We start from the raw sequence: 17,228 nt of genomic DNA, 5'->3' as shown, positions 1-17,228 counted from the left end.
TGTTTCCATAGATCTGTGAGCTGGAATCTCCTAGTCAGGCATCTTGCTCTGAATCTCCTCTTTTATGCTGTGTATTCAAACAGAAGCTATGAAATTTTTCCATGTGATTCAAAGGGGTTTGAACAAATTTATAACCGAAATATTACTCTCATTTTTTCACTGTTTTTAATAAGAGTATTGAAGGTTTAGGTTTCCTTTATATAGAGATTAAATATATTTCTCAACCATAATTATCTGTGAGTGACCTCTAGTGTTATAATAGTTCCATTCTTGAAGTACCATTCTTGAAGTATCATTTGAAGTCTTGATTTTTCTGTATGAAAAGATGTAATTATATTACTAATATTAAAGCCATCAATCTTTTACCAAGGATATATTTCAAAATAATCACGTCTGCTTTCCTGTATAATTAGTAGCACTTATTTTGAGAGGGTAATACAGTACTTATTGTTATTTTCATCACCTTTTGTCCAAAAGTAAAACAACTTGTTTTACCCATGATTGAATTCACTTTCAAGAAAAATTGTCAAACAAGACTATCAGTGAGAAATTTTGCTTCTAGTGTAGACTTAATTTTAATAAAGTAAAAAAGAATGCATTATGGTATTATCTTATTAAACTCACTCATTCTTTTCTTACCTATTACTTGTGCAGAGAATCCTAGAAGGGCAATATCTATTTCAATTGTCTTATAGAACTGAAAATGGAAAGAATATGGAATACAGCATCCATAAGTGTTTATGAGGTTCATAATGTTACATCTTTCCTATTCATTATGTTGAATGTTATATGTTAAGTAGAAGACAAATTATATGTTATAGACAAATTATGAGTATAATCAAATTCCATAAATTATATGTTGATCCATTAAATAAGAGCATAAAAACTTTAAAGAGTTTCTAAAAGTTTATTTAATCCATTCAAGCATTTGGACATTACCAATGTTTTCTTAAATTACTGACAGGATAAATAGTTGCAATTGTATTTTCATGGTTTTTGTGGATAGGAGCCTGTAAGTAATCTGGGTGTGTTTGGCTGGAAAAATCCTAAACTGTCTCCCATGATCTCTATTCTCTGGAGTTAGGTGCCTGATTAGGTTAGCCTCTAAGATAAGAGTTAATTGTGCAGCTTAATTAAGATCCCATATCAGTTGACTTAAAGTAATCTAAGGGAGATGATCCTGGATTGGCCTGGGTTAATCAATGGCAGTCTTTATAAAAGGACTTAGGTCTTCCCTGAGGTCAGAGAGATTCTCCTGCTGGTCTTGGAAAAGCAAGGAACCATATGTTATTCATATGAATATTAATTGCAGGTAAATGAATTATTTCAACAACCATGTGAGTTGGAAGATGACCTTGAGCCTCACATAAAACTGCAGCCCCAGCAAACACCTGGATTGCTACCTGTTGATACCTTGAGCAGAATACCCAGTTAGCCATGCTGGAAATAATGACCCATATAAACTGAAATAATAAATGGTTACTATTTAGAGTGCCCAAATTTGTGGTAATTTGTTATGCAGCAAAGAAAAAAAAATACAATGAGGATTTTGTAATAGAGTTTTAACAGAACAGTTCATATTCATATTATGATATAAAGATTCTTTTCTCATAAAAACACCAGAATCTCCATAATTATATATAACAATATAATATGTATACAACAATATGTATGGAGTTGTGACATGAGATTTATGAAAAATATACACTACATAAAAACAAGACTTCATTAAAACAATTATCATGTTTTCAGGCAATTGTCATATATTACCCATATATGGATTAGAAAATCTAAGGATGGGAAATCTAGACTTTAAAGATTCATATTCAGATTTCAGTCACCCATTTATAAGGTTAATGTCTATAGACGAAGGAAATAAATGGGAGCTCCTCAATCCTCTGATATTCGGAGGACAGTGTTCGGTACACATAAAGCTCCATATGCCTACCCCTCAATCTAATACTTCTGTTTTCTCAATCCAGTTAAGATAAATTTATTTTTATAATGATCTAAAATACATACCTAAAACTTTGCATATAAGAAGATTGGCTATTTTTAAAAAATTGAACAGTCCAAGGTACGATATTAGACCCAGTAGAATTATTTTTTTGCCAAAGTTATGTCTATGACATGTTAAAATACTAAGTTTAATCAGTACAGTCAAGCAATGTGTATTAGGATGGGAAAATGTCTCTCATTTTTTAACTGATATTATTTAAAATATATATAAATTGTGCATTTTGTCTTACAATAAATATTTCCTTATAACCGTATGTTGAATTTATTATGAAAAATGAAATATTTCAAAAAAAGAATGCAGTTTTTCATAGCTGAATCCTATGTAGTTGCCATAAATCTATAACAATGGGTAAATATTAGATACTGAATTGTATTGGTTGAATACATCAATTTAAACATACAGCAAAGAATATAGGGGAAAAAGCAAAGCATAAAGATTATTGGGCAACTTACTCTCCAGGCTTGACCTTCCTAAACCTTTGTGAAAGCTCTGGCCACTTCCTTGTTGTGAAGGCTGTAGATGAGGGGATTCAGCATGGGTGTAAAAATGGTGTAGAAAGCTGATACCATCTTGTCCTGGGTCGGGGAACGATCTGAAGTGGGTTGCATGTATATGAACATGGCTGCTCCATAGTACATTCCCACCACCATGATGTGGGAGGAACAGGTGGTGAAAGCTTTGCGGCGACCATCTCCAGTTCCCATGCGAATGACAGCGCGAATAACATGAACATAAGAAGCAATGATTACGGCTACAGGGAAGAGAAGCATAATAACACAGCAGATAAATATCATCCTTTGAAACAGTAATGTGTTAGTGCATGAGAGAGTGAGCAGGGCAGGGACATCACAGAAAAAATGAGGAATTTCCCGGGCACCACAATATGAGAAGGATAATGCAACTGCCACTTCAATTATACCATCAAGGGAGCCAAGAATCCAGGAAGAGGCTGCCATGAGACCACAGATTTTCTGGCTCATGAGAATTGAGTATCGCAATGGGTAGCAGATGGCAACATAATGGTCATAGGCCATTGCAGCCAACAGGAAACATTCAGCTCCAAGCAGGGACACATAGAAAAATATCTGGGTTCCACAACTGGCCAGAGAGATGTACTTCTTGCCAGACAAGTAATTGAAAGCCATCTTGGGTACAGTGGTGCAAATGAGCATGAGGTCCATGAGGGACAGTTGGCTGAGGAGGAAGTACATGGGAGTGTGGAGCTGAGTGTCCAGGTAGATGAGGAGAACCATGGCAGTGTTTCCCATGAAGGCCACTGTGAAGATGCTCAAGACCAGAGAAAAGAGAAAGATGTGGGTGGGATTATGATTGAAGATTCCTAGCAGGATGAAGCCTGAGTTGATGGTTTGATTCTCCCATGCCATGATGAATATTTCACTATATACAATGCAACATGAGAGAAAATTTTAATGCAAAATGTATTGTTAACAGACATAATAAGCTACATAGTAGAAACATGAGAGTTTGTCAAGTCACATAATCAAGTAAGGCAACAAGTCAATTCCTGTGGTGTAGATCATCCCTTTATAATTACAGTATGATCATGAAAGACTCATGAATTTCTGAGACATCAATATCATTTTCATTATTTTTCCATGGAACTCAGCATATCACACCACTATGCTAATAAAAATTCTGTCTATCGAAGTGTAGAGGGAAGCACGCATTTGTGGAAATGAGACAGAGTTAGTCAAATGTCAGGTCAACAGAAGACATTGAAAAATCAATTATGAGAAGTCTGTTAAGTAGGCCTTATTCTAATAATGGTGAATTGAAGTGGAAGTAGCTCCTCATTGATATGCTCTTCCCCCACTCCATCTCTAAAAATGATGTGTGTCCAAAAGATATAGGCCATTTTACTCAAGAAGCAAGATAGAGAAGAGTGCAAGAGCATAGCTCAAATGCCTGTGACAGATTACTTTAGCTGCATGATCTTGGGCAATTATTAATTTCTCCATGACTTATTTTCCACTCTTAAAATTTGAATATTTATAATGTATATATTATAGAGTGTTATTAAAACTAAGTGAGATCATATTTATAAAGTATGAACATTAGCTGGGATACAGTGTGTATCATGTAAGTATTTTTTAAATAAGTAAATACTACTGGAGGGAAGAAAGACTACTCCTACTTCATCTCTAGACTATTATTGTTTATATAAAATTTATCTTTCTCATTTTCTTAGCAAGAACTTTTAGGGAGATTTCTTTGGCTACACAATAGCATATCGATAATTCTCTATTTTCACATCTATTTATTTTTCTTTCTTTATTCCTTCTTCAAGGAACAAGACATTCTTCTTTCTTTCTCCATTAATACCACCCGAACAGTTTGTAGACATACTCTGTCTCTTGCACATTTGTGTCCTCCTAAACTCTATCTGTAATAGTCACCAATTTTGTGTATATTGCAGTTCAATTATAAGCCAGTATTCACTACATCTTAAATGTCTAATTAGTTATAAACACACTTAGAAACATTTCTTACATTTGCAATGCTTACAAGAAATTCAAGACACACTGTATGAATAATTATAACCAATTCTACTTAACTTTTTTCAGGTATTCTTTATTTTTTCACTCTTCTCACACACAATTGCTACTTAAATCTTTCTAAAACAGTCTTCTAACCTTTTGCGAACCTGTCATTATATGCACCACAGAAATACCTTCAAACATTTCTATTGAAAATTGCTCATGATTTTTCATACTACCTAAATGAAATTTAATGCCCAACAGAAAATTAACACGTCACTTGACACTGCATAATTTCAGTCCTTCTAACAAGTGATACGTATTTTCTATTTCAAGTTCACTCATGGTGTTATACTTGTGTGGAATTCTCTCTCTCCCTATGTTTTAAAATATAAAGATTAATACTTATGAAAAACAACATAGATGAAATTATCCCCTGACGATTTACCACTTTTTTCACTTGTACAAAGCAATGCTTTAATCAATTGTGCTGCATCCTGGAATATTATCCAAAACAACAGAATCATTAGTTCTTTCACATTTGGACCTAAATTGCATAAGTAATTGTTCTATAAACTAGGAGGTTAGGAACCATGAAAGCTGTTTGGCCTGAGGAATTCCATGGACCAGAAACTATTTTGACCTGTACTTAACTTTCTTCTTGTTTATCTTTCTGCCTAGACACAGCTGCATGGTGCTGTGGAGCTTCAGTCTTACTCACGTAGCTGGGATCATCTGGGCAAGTGAAATGTTGCTGCCATCCTGCAGTCCATTCTATGTCCAAACCTCCAAATCAAATTTCTTTGGAGTATCTTTTAAAAGAGAAATTGTTTAAGGTAATGCTGTAATTATTTAGCACTATGCTGCTGTTGTCCCCATTATCAACTAATGGCAGGATCTGCCTCTATCATTAGGTCTCATTGGCCATCCCACGTTTTGCTCATGGATGCTTTTCATGATCCCTGTGTTAACAACAAACTCCAACATATTTTAAGTCCATGTCTCTTCACTTTATGTCCATATCTGTAAAATCATTCTTCATTTTAGCCCATAATAGAACCCTCTGGAAGAACAGCAGTGTGGGATAGTAGAACTAATCAAGACTAGCTGGTTTCTATTAATGTCAGTTTGTAAAATCTTGATCAATTTGAGTTGAGAAACAGTGTTAAGTTGTCCATTCCCAGTAAAGAAATGAAATATTTGCAGTGCAGTCGGTGGAGAGGTTTAGCTCATATATACACATACGATTGAGCTTAGGTCTCCTCTGAGGAGGTTTCTCTTGCCTGAACTTCTTTCCTATTCCAAAACCCTTTACCTTTGTGTATTATCTCTCTCTTTCATGTTCCACCACACACGTGTGTATCTTTCTTTAGGACTCCTTCTTTATTCTGTAGATAGCAAGTTCTACATCTATTGAACTTACAGAAGAAGAGTGGCCTCCTATCTCTTTTCTGTATAAAAAGCAAATATTACGGACCTTCTGATCACACAAACCCGATGTTTGCAATCTTGCTCTACCACCAATTCCTATGTCACCAGGTAGGTTAACTAATGTCTCTGAGATTATTTCTTAATTCCCTCCGCTCCTCACAAGGTTGATGCAAAGATAGAATGAGTTAATTCTTAAAAATTCCTCACCAAATACGTTTCACAGCGTGAATTTATCAGATGAGCCTTACCACCACCATTATACAGATTCCTGTCACACCTTTATTTTTCTATAATCTTCCAGTAGCCTCCACTGTTATTCACCTGCCATTATTTTTGAAAATGTTCTATTTTCCTTTACAATATCATCAATTGCTGTTTGACAAGCTATATGCTTATTCTATATTCTCTTAATCAAACAAGAGAGGTTTGCACGCAGACAGAGCACATAAGATCCCCATAAGCGGCTGGAGCACAAACGCACAGATTAGATCCAGTGGAGAGCATTGCAGTAATTCATAATTTAGCATATGTTACATTGTTCCAAATCATGCCTTATGTTTACTTAGCATCTTCACATGTATTATTTCATTCAGTCTTCAGAAAAACTGTGACACATATAAGAAACATAATGATTTTATAGAAAAAAAGATAAGTTGCAGATCAACCTGAAAAATTACCTATTTAAAGGATTTTAAAATATCAAAAAGTCTAATATACATAACTTTTGAATAAAATGTGGTTTCATTTGATTGAACGCCTGAATGCCTAAGATATTTTGGAATATATTTTCTACCTCAGTCTTACCTTCTAGATGTTCTGAGCAAGATATGATATTACTCACAGAGCAACCGGAAACCTTTAAATTTCCAAAGAAAATCTACACAACACAATTTTACTAAGTCATGTGTGATTCAATTTTGCAATCCCTCCAAGGAATTCAGTCCCTTGTCTTCAATTATAGTACTGTGTGTTATCATCCAATTTTTCCCCTAGGGCCTCACATAGAATTAGTTTCCAACTTGGAAATATAAATTTTATTGATTTTAAGGTCAAATAGAAAGTTCTGCTACCTTGGTTATTGATATAAACTTTCTATTATTTTCTCCTCTCTCTCCTGGCTCATTCATATAGTAATGACACCGTTTTCGCTCTCCTTTTTTTCTCTCTCATATTTTCAAAATCTCTCTATTAACTCCATAAAATTAAGGGAAAAATTGCATTGACTTTCTCATTTTATACAAAATAAATAAATTCCTCATTGTGTTTGCTCTTAGTTACCTGTAAACAGAACTCTATTAAACTTCAACAATATTTTCAAACTGATAAATCAAGTGGTCTTATTCTGGGCATCATTAAACATGAGATTCCTTATCAGAGATTTCAGCGTTATTACAAATTATTCTTTCTTTGAAAGCTTGCCATTTGCTGTTACTCTTTTCTGATTCTTCTATTAGTTGTCTTATTATTATCCTCAAATACACTGGGTTAATTTTTCTTTCCATGGAATAATCTGATTCCCCATGATTTTTAGACGTTTTCCTCTCTTTCAGATTTGCTCACACTTATTTATTTATTTATTCATTTATTTCTTTACATTTACAGATGGCTTGATCTGTATGTTTTCAGTGAATATTTTTTTTCTGAGTTACAGATGTTACCAAAAGCCTACCATTTATATAACTTTGATATTTCTTTCTTGCCTCATACTGACAATGCCAAATTCCAAACTTTCATCTGCCAATGAATCTACTGCTTTAAAATAACACATTTCAGCTTGTAAGTCACCCTCCATGTTGTTAATGGTGTTCCTCACTGGGTGTTACGGAGCAGCAATAACCTAGAAAAGGAATGTCTCCATTTTCAAGATCACTTAATAATTGCATGCAAGAGTTCTTGGACTATTTTATTTACTCACTAGCTATGTAAACAGAAAAAGAAGTTTCTTTCATCATGTTCTCAAAATGATTTGATATTGCTTGTATTTTTTAAACTTTTGTGAACCTATTATGTGAGAAATGATTTCTCACTCTTACGTTAATGTGCATTTTCTTTACTGACTTGTGTGGTTGTCTCATGTATTTATTGGCTATTTGTGTTTCCTTTTCAATGAATTGCATTTAAAAATAAATCATCATTAATTTATCTTTTATGAAAGCAAAAAGATTGGAATATAATTTCGTATTTTTAAATTGTAGACAACCAATTTTTGTAGAATCATGTCTTGTATTGAACCCTCTTTCTACATTGATTCATAATGCCATCTAATATCATTAACCAAATTCTCATGTTAAAAATTCTGATTCAGAATTCTTTAAATGGATTCATTTTTCTGTTATTATACTATTTCTTGGTTCCTATTTTTATGGCTAAAAACAAGTGTTTTTGCCATTGACAATTTTATGTCTTGCTATGATTCTGTATTTTTAAAGATTTATTGTGTTCTTTCTATTTTATTTTCCATATTAATCTTATAATCAGCTTTTTTAATTTCTTCAAAAACTCTTGTGATTTATAGTATTACAATTACAGTACATGTAGTTCCCTAAAGACTTTGAGAAGCCGCAGTTTATCCTTAAACTGCTTAAATCCAGATTTTAACATAAAATGAATTATTTTATTTCAGTCACATATGAAGTGGCATATATTAGAAAACCAGTTATTTATAACTAAAATTAATTTCTAAATTATTTGGATTATGTCCTAATTCTGGATCATAAGTAGAATTTGTTTAGTATTAATAGCCATGGACAAAACTGCTGTTCTAATTTATACATAAACGTAAGTTAACTACATACCAGCAGATTGCTTTCCAAGATGCCAATATCAGAACATGTTTTCAAAAGCAGTTCTGAGAATTTTTATCTGTCTTTATCCTTGGCATCATTTAGCATTATCCAGTTTCTGAAATTTTGCAAGTCTATTGGGCACAAAGTGATAGTTTATCATTGTTAAATTGCCATTTTTCTGATTATTAATGAAATTATGCAACTCTTCAGACAAATGTTACTTTGTTTTTTTCACAAATTTTTAATACTTAGTAGTTCCTTGAATATTTTAATTTTTTTTGGTTTGTTGGTTTTAAACATAGAAAATATCTTCCTTCAATCTGTTTCAGTGTGTTAATTTTTGTCATGATGTCCTTTACCAGATAATTAAAGTAATTAAATAACATTATATTAATCTTTTATTGTATAACCAATTGGTTTCTTTCTCTTTATCAGAAACAGATTGTTTTATTTTATGTTCAAATGATTCTGTAGTATTACATTCCATACTTAAGTCTTTAACCAATCTAGAGTCCAGATTCAATATACATGTAAGTAAGAATCTAAGTGTGTTTCTCATCTATGTAATAAGCAAGCTTTCTCCACAACAGGTCAGATTATTTTTTTGTCATTTTTATCTGCATTTTTTTCTTTATCAGATACTGAATTTTTAATGCTTTTAAGTTGTGTTTTGAGATCTCAATGATCTCCTTTAATTTTATTATGCTTATACCAGGATAGTGTCATAAATATATCTTTGTGTTTTACGTGAATATACAGATGGTTCAACTTACAATTTTTGAGTTTATGATGGCGTGAAGGTGACGCAAATTCAAAAGTAACTGTGGTTCAAATTTTGAATTTTGATCTTTTCCTGGGCTAGTCATATGTGGTGCAATATTCTCTCATGGTGCTGGGCAGTGGCAGTGAGCCACAGCCCACAGTCAGTCACACCACCAAAGGGAAAATAACTGATATACTTACAACCATTACACACCCATACAGCCATTCTGTTTTTCGCAACAGTACAGTCATCAATAAATTACATGAGCTATTGAACACTTTACTACAAATTAATCTTTGTGTTAGATGATTTTTCTCAACTGTAGGCTAATACAAGTGTTCTGAGCATGTGTAAGGTACACTAGGCTAAGCTATGATGGTTGGTAGGTTAGGTGCACTAAATGTATTTTTGACATGACATTTTCAACTTACAATGAGTTTATTGGGATGTAACCCCACCATAAGTCAAGGAAGGCCTGTATATTGGGAAAATTGCATTGACAATAGAGTGGCCGAGAGGATACTCTATGATGTCTGAAGAAGGTCCATGAATATACTGTGTATTTCCACTTTGTTCTTTTGGGGATGCTTGCTTTTAAATGTCAACCATGCTATAAACAGTCTACTTCCCTGAGGTTTTCATGATGTGGAGAAATAATTAGCCATACGCAGAGACTATACGGAGAGAAGAATGTGAAAAAGAGAGAGAAGGACCCTCAGGCAGCTCCCAACTGCTTCAGAACTCCGCTATTCCAGGGTCAGCCACCATGTGACTGCACGAGGGAATCTGAGCTAAGATCTCCCAGACGAGGTCTTCCTGGATTCTTGACTCAGAAAACATGAGAGATTATAAAATTATCATATTGGTTAAAGCCACTAAGTTTGGGATTACTGTTAGGCAACAGTAGATAATCGGAACTAGAATGTTTAATTTTGGAACCCAGCATTTGTGGATGACTGCCACAAGATTTGTTTTGTTTGTTTTCTCCCAACTTGTTAGATTTTATTTGTATATATTTTGATTACTTGTTAAATTATTATTGACAATTGAGAAAAGCCAGAGATCTTTTGAAATATTACTTTACAGTTTAGATATCAAACTTTGTCTAGCATGATGAAATTCCTTGGCAATTGCTGCCTCTGAATGTTATTTGAAGTTTTGTAAATGTCTGTAGAATAGTAACTTGCCTATACCTGCAGAAACATCTTGTTCTATGTTCTTTTGTTGGGATGGCACTTGTGCCTTTGATCAGTTAGTATATTTATTTATATGTGCCTCAAACTTAATTCCCTTTTAAGTAGATTTTTAATGATAATTTACTTTAGGATTACATTATATGTATAACCATTTCATACATTTTCATACTTTTTGAGTCAGTTTTGGTAACTAAATCATTTTATCTAAGGTTTCATAGTCTATTAGTGGAAGATTTTCACAATATATTTTTTTAAAAAGATATCTTTATTGTGTCAGTTTCTATATCCCCTTGTCCATTTCAATATATTATTGTCTGTATTGACTTTATTTAATGGCACTTGCTATGGTTTGTATTCTCTAAGAATGGTTACTTGTTTTGTCAGTTTCTGTAAACCTTTTTTGCTGTTTTCACTAATTCTATCTCTTGACACTACTACTTCTAATTTTTAAAAAAATAAGTTAAAAATCTTTCAGAAAAATATAGCAAACAAATTGAAATATATCAAGATATTATTATAAGGTAGCTAAAGAGCTGATTCAAGTGACTTGAAACATAATAATTTGCCTATATATCCTCAGTGGAAAACATCTAAGGGAAAAATAAAATGGAAAAGTCCCTAAATACTCTCAGAAATTCATAATGGTGGTGATTTTGTGGGTACTGTTATTCTGTCTGTTGTGTGGGTTTTGAAGGATAAAACAAATACGCATGCAGCTTTTCATGTGGACAAAAGTTTTCAACTCATTGAGATTAATACCAAAGAGCTCAGTTGGTGGGTTGCACGGTAAAAGAATGTTTAGCTAAGTAAGAAATTATCAGATTTTCTTCCAATTGGTTGTACCACTTTTACATTCCACCAGCATTGGATGAGAGTTCCTGTTAGTCCATATCTTACCCATAATTTGGTCGTGTTAGTGTTCTGGATTTGGTTACTCTAACAGGCATGCAGTAGCATCTCATCTTAGGTTTAATTTGCAATTCCCTAATGACATATGATGTTGAGTGTCTTTTCATACCTTCATTTTCCATCTGTACATCTTCTTTAGTGAGGTGTCTGTTCAGATATTTTGCTTATTTTTTAATTAGGTTGTTCATTTCCTTATTGTTGAGCATTAAGAATTCTATATGTTTTGGATAACAGTCACTTTTCAGACAGGTATTTTACCAATATTTTCTCCCAGCTTTGGCTGTCTTCTCCTTCTCTTGATAGCGCCTTTCACAGAGCAGCTTTTAAGTTTAATGAACTCCAGTTTATCAATTTCTTATATGAATTGTCCATTCGATTTTTTATCTAAAAGATTATCATCATAACCAAGGTCATCCAAATTACCGCCTATTTTATCTTTTTGAAGTTTTATAGCCTTGTGTTTTACATTTAGGTCTATGATCATTTGTGCTAATTTTTGTGAAGGGTGTTGGATCTGTGTCTAGATACACTTTTCAGCATGTGAATATGCACTTGTTGCAGAACCATTTGTTAAGAAAACTATCTTTGTTCCATTCTATTGACTTTGTTCCTTTGTCAAAAATCAGTTGACTGTATTTGTGAGGGTCTATTTCTGGACTCTGTATTATGCTCCATTGATTAATCTATTTCTCCAATATTACACTGTCTTGTTTAGTGTAGTTTTATGGTGCATCTTGAATCTTGCTAGTGTCAGTCATCCAACTTTGTTCTTCTCCTACAATATTTTGCTGACTTTTCTAGATTCTTTGCTTTCTATATAAACTTTAGTAATACTTTATTGATATACACAAAATAACTTACAGGGATTTTGATAGGGATTGCATTGAATCTGTAATTTGATTTTAAAAAAAAGGAACATCTTGACAATATTGAATCTTCCTACTCATGAACATGAATTCTCTCCATTTTTTAGTTTTTTTATTTTGTATCTTTCATCAGAATTTCCTATATAATTTTTATATAGACCTTAGATTTAGGCCTAAGTATTCCATTCTTGGTAGTGCTAATGTAAATGGTAATGTGTTTTAATTTTGAATTACAATTATTCAATGCTAGTATGTAGAAAAACAATGAACTTTTGAATAGCAATCTTCAATTTTGCATACTTGTTATAGTCACTTATTAGTTCCAAGAGTTTTTTTTCCCCAATCTGTGTTCTTTTTATTTATTTTTCTTCTCTTATTTTCCTGAACTCCAGCACAATGTTGAGTGAAAGTGAAGAGAGGGAGCATCCTTATTCCTGACCTTAACAGAAATGATTCCAGTTTCTCATCAATAAGTATGATTTAGTTGTAGGTATTTTATAGATGTTCTTTATCAAATTGAGGAAATCCTCGGTATTCCTAGTTTGCTGAGAGTTTTTATATAGAATAGACGTTCAGTTATATCAGATAATTTTTCTGCATATATTGATATGATCATGTTCTTTTTCTTTTGTTTGTTGATGTGATAAGTTATATTTACTTATTTTTGAATGTTCAACCAGCCTTGCATGTCTGAAGTAAATCCCACTGACCCTAGTATATAATTTAGTTTATACATTGATGAAATGAATTTGAAAATATTTAGTTGAGAATTTTTGCAAAAACATTCATGAGAGTTATTGGTCAATAGTTTTCATTTCTTGTAGTGTCTTTGTCTGGTTTTGGCACTAGGATAATGCTGGCTCATAGAGTGAGTTAGGGAGTATTCCCTCTGCTCCTATCTCCTGGAGGTAATTGAAGAGAATTGGCGTAATTCTTCCTTAAGTGTTGGCAGAGTTCTCCATTGAGCCCATCTGGGCTTGTTGCTTTCTATTTGGGAAACCTATTAATTATTGATTCAAATTCTTTAACATTTATAGGCCTATTCAGCTTGTTTAATTACTCTTTGTGAGCTTTGGGAAAATATGAAATTTTAAAAAATGGTCCATTTCATCTAGATTATCAAATTTCTTGGCATAGAGTTGTAATGGTATTCCTTTCTTGCCTTTTTAATATGCATTGTATCCACAGTGATGCTCCCTCTTCATTGTCGTATCAGTATCATGTGTTCTTTCTCGTCCTTTTTTTTTTCTTAGTTAGTCTAGCTGGAGTCTTATCACTTTTATTGATCTTTTAAAAGAACCAGCTCTAGGTTGTGTTGATTTTCTCTATTTCCTATTTTTAATTACATTGATTTTGCTCTATTTTTTCTTTTGATTACTTTGACTTTAATTTGCCCTTCTTTTTCTAGTTTCCTAAGGTGGAAGCTTAGGTTATTAATTTTAGATCTTTCTTCTTTTCTAATATGTATGCTAAATGTTAAAAGTCCCCCTTAAGAACACTATTACTGCATTGCACAAATTTTGATAAATTGTGTTTTTATTTTCATTTAGTTCAAACTATTTTTTTAATTTATCTTGAGATATCTTCTTTGAATCATGTGTTATTTACACGTTTTGTTTAGTCTCCACATATTGGGAATTTTTCAACTTTATTTCTCTTATTGGTTTCTAATTTATTTCTATTGTGGTCTGAAAGTATAAATTGTATAATTTGTATTTTCTGAATCTATGTGCTATATGGCTCAGAATGTGGTCTATCTTGGTGAATATTCCATATGAGCGAAAAAGGTTGTGCACCCTGCTATTGTTGGATGAAGTATTCTATAGATCTCAATAATACACAATTGATTGATAATGCTTTTGTGTTTAACTATGCCCTTACTAATTGTTCTGCCTACCAGGTCTGTTCATTTCTAATAGAGAAAGTTGAAGTCTCCAACTAAAATAGTATATTCATCTATTTACCCTGCATCCTGTCAGCATTTGCCTCCTATATTTTGATACTTTGTTAGGTGTGTAAACACTAAGGATTGTTATATGTTCTTGTAGAATTGACCACTTTATCATTATGTAATGCCACTCTTTTTTCCTGATAATTCTCCCATGCTCTGATGTCTGATCTGCCCGAAATTAATATAGTTTCCCCACTATTCTTTTATACTATTGTTAGCATAGTATATCTTTCTCCATCCCTTTTAATTGTATGATTTCACCCATACTTGGAAGACATACAAACAAACAAAGATATGGAGAATAGATTGGTAGTTACCATAGGGGAATGGGTTGGTAGGAGGGCGTATAGGGTAAAGGGACACAAGTGTACTGAGGCAGGTGGAAACTAGACTTTTGGTGGTGAACATGATGTAGTCTATAGATGAAATCAAAATATAATCACTTCTGTTCACCTGTACACCCTCTGTACACCTGAAATTTATGTAATGCTACAAATCAATATTACCTCAATAAAAAAAACAAATAAATATTTAAAACATAATAATTTTAGTTTATTCATGTCTTTATATTTAAAGTGGGTTTCTTGTAGACAACACAGAGTTGGGTCTGATTTTTGATGCACTCTGACAATCACTGTCTTTTAATTGGTGTATTTAGACCACTGAGATTTAAATTGATTATTGACACATTTGAGTTAACATCTACTTACATCTTACTCTTTTCTACTTGTTGTCCTTGTTCCTTTGTCTTATTTCTGTCTTGCACTCTTTTTCTAACTTTGGTGTTTTTAATTGAATATTATATGTGATTCTATTTTCTCTTTTTTCAAGCATGTCATTTATAATTTTGTTTTACTTTTTTAATAGTTGTGCTAAAGTTTGTGATATGCAATTACAACTAATCTAAGTCCACTTTAATTAACATTATACCTTTTCACTGGTTCTGCACATACCATATAATAGTTAAGTATTCTCAATTCTTCCTCCCCATTCTTGTATCTTTGCTGTCATGCGTTTCACTTATGCGTCATCTATAATCATCAAATTCATTGTCGTTTTTATTATTTTGAACAAAATGTTATATTAGATCAATTAAGACTAAGAAAAATAAAATTTTTATTTTGCTTTCATTTATATCTTCTCCTATGCTCTTCCTTTCTTTACGTAGATCCAGGTTTCTGATCTATACAGTTCTCCTTGTCTGAAGAACTTCTTTTAACATTTTTTTTAATTGAGGTAATATTGGTTAAGAGCATTCTATAAGTTTCAGATGTGCATCATAAAATTTGGATTTCTGTGTAAATTACATTATTTTTATCTTATGTTTTAATTTATTTTTAAGTAATTTTATTAAGATTATAATGGTTTATAACATGGCATAATTTGGGGCATACGTTATTGTTTATCAATTCCTGCATACACTTCATTGTTGTCACCCCCAATAGTCTAATTTTTATCCGTCACCATATATATGTACCCCTTTGTCCCTTTCACCGACCCCCAAACCTCCTTCCCCTCTGGTAAGCACTAATCTGTTCTCTTTATCCAGATATTTGTTATCTTCCACATATGAGTGAAAATCATTTATCAGACAAGGAGTTCATCTCCAAAACGTATAAAGAACACATACAACCCAACAACAACAACAAAAAACAACCCGATCAAAAAATGGGCAGAGGAAATGAATAGACATTTTTCCAAGGAAGATAGTCAGATGGCCAACAGACACACGAAAAGATGCTCAACATCACTAATTAGTAGGGAAATGCAAGTCAAAACTACAATGAGATATCACCTTACACTGTTCAGAGTAGCTATAATGACCAAGACAAAAAAACCACAAATGTTGGAGAAGATGTGGAGAAAATGGAATGCTCATCCACTGCTGGTGAGAATGCAAACTGGTGCAGCCACTATGGAGAACTGTATGGAGAGTTCTCAAAAAATTAAAAGTAGAAATACCATACAATCCAGCTATCCCACTACTGGGTATTTATCCAAAAAATTTGAAATAGGTTACCTTATTTTTACCATTCAAAGACTAATTACCATCAATCACCATACATGTTTGCCCAGTCACCCCTTTTACTCTCCTCCCTCCTCCTTTCCCCTCTGGTAACCACCCATCCAATCTCTGTCTCTATGTGTTTGTTGTTGTTGTTGCTGTCTTCTATTTATGAGTGAGATCATATGGCATTTGACTTTCTCCCTCTGACTTATTTTCTGCTTAGCATAATACCCTGTAGGTCCATCCATGTTGTCATAAATGGCAAGATTTCATCTTTTTTTGATATGGCTAAGTAGCATTCCATTGTGTATATACATCACATCCTATTTATCCATTCAGCCCTTGACGGGCACTTAGATTGTTTCCAAGTCTTGGCGAATAATGCCACAATGAAGATGGGGTGCATATATCTTTATGCATTCGTGTTTTCATGATCTTTGGATAAATACCCAGCAGTGGAATAGCTGGATCATATAGTAGTTCTTAATTTTTTGAGGAATCTCCATACTATTTTCCATAGTGACGGCACTGGTGTGCATACCCACCAGCAGTGTATGAGAGTGCCCTTTGCTCCACATCCTCAACACTTGTTATTTCTTGTCTTCTTAATTATAGCTATTCTGATGGCTGTAAAGTGATATCTAATTGTAGTATTCATTTGTGTTTCCCTATAATTAGTGATGTTGAACATCTTCTCACATGCCTTTTGGAGCTGAATATCTTCTTTTGAAAAATGTCTGTTCATATCTTTTGCCCGTTTTTAATTGGATCGTTAGCTTTTTGATGTTGAAATGTATGAG

The 17,228-nt window shown here is 33.0% G+C and overlaps 1 protein-coding gene across 1 annotated transcript; it reads right to left on the bottom strand.

Moving 5' to 3' along the window:
* Positions 1–2,490: 2,490 nt before the first annotated feature.
* LOC103545783 (olfactory receptor 2M3-like) lies at positions 2,491–3,411 on the bottom strand. The gene has a single exon (XM_008512331.2). The coding sequence runs from the start codon at positions 3,403–3,405 to the stop codon at positions 2,491–2,493; it is 915 nt and encodes a 304-aa protein (XP_008510553.2). The 5' UTR covers positions 3,406–3,411.
* Between the last annotated feature and the right edge of the window lie 13,817 nt (positions 3,412–17,228).

The sequence above is a fragment of the Equus przewalskii genome, unplaced genomic scaffold (assembly GCF_037783145.1).
Source record: "Equus przewalskii isolate Varuska unplaced genomic scaffold, EquPr2 contig_R1839, whole genome shotgun sequence".
Classification (NCBI taxonomy): domain Eukaryota; kingdom Metazoa; phylum Chordata; class Mammalia; order Perissodactyla; family Equidae; genus Equus; species Equus przewalskii.
Note: the sequence above shows the minus strand (reverse complement) of the source record. Positions and strands in the feature narration are given on the sequence as shown.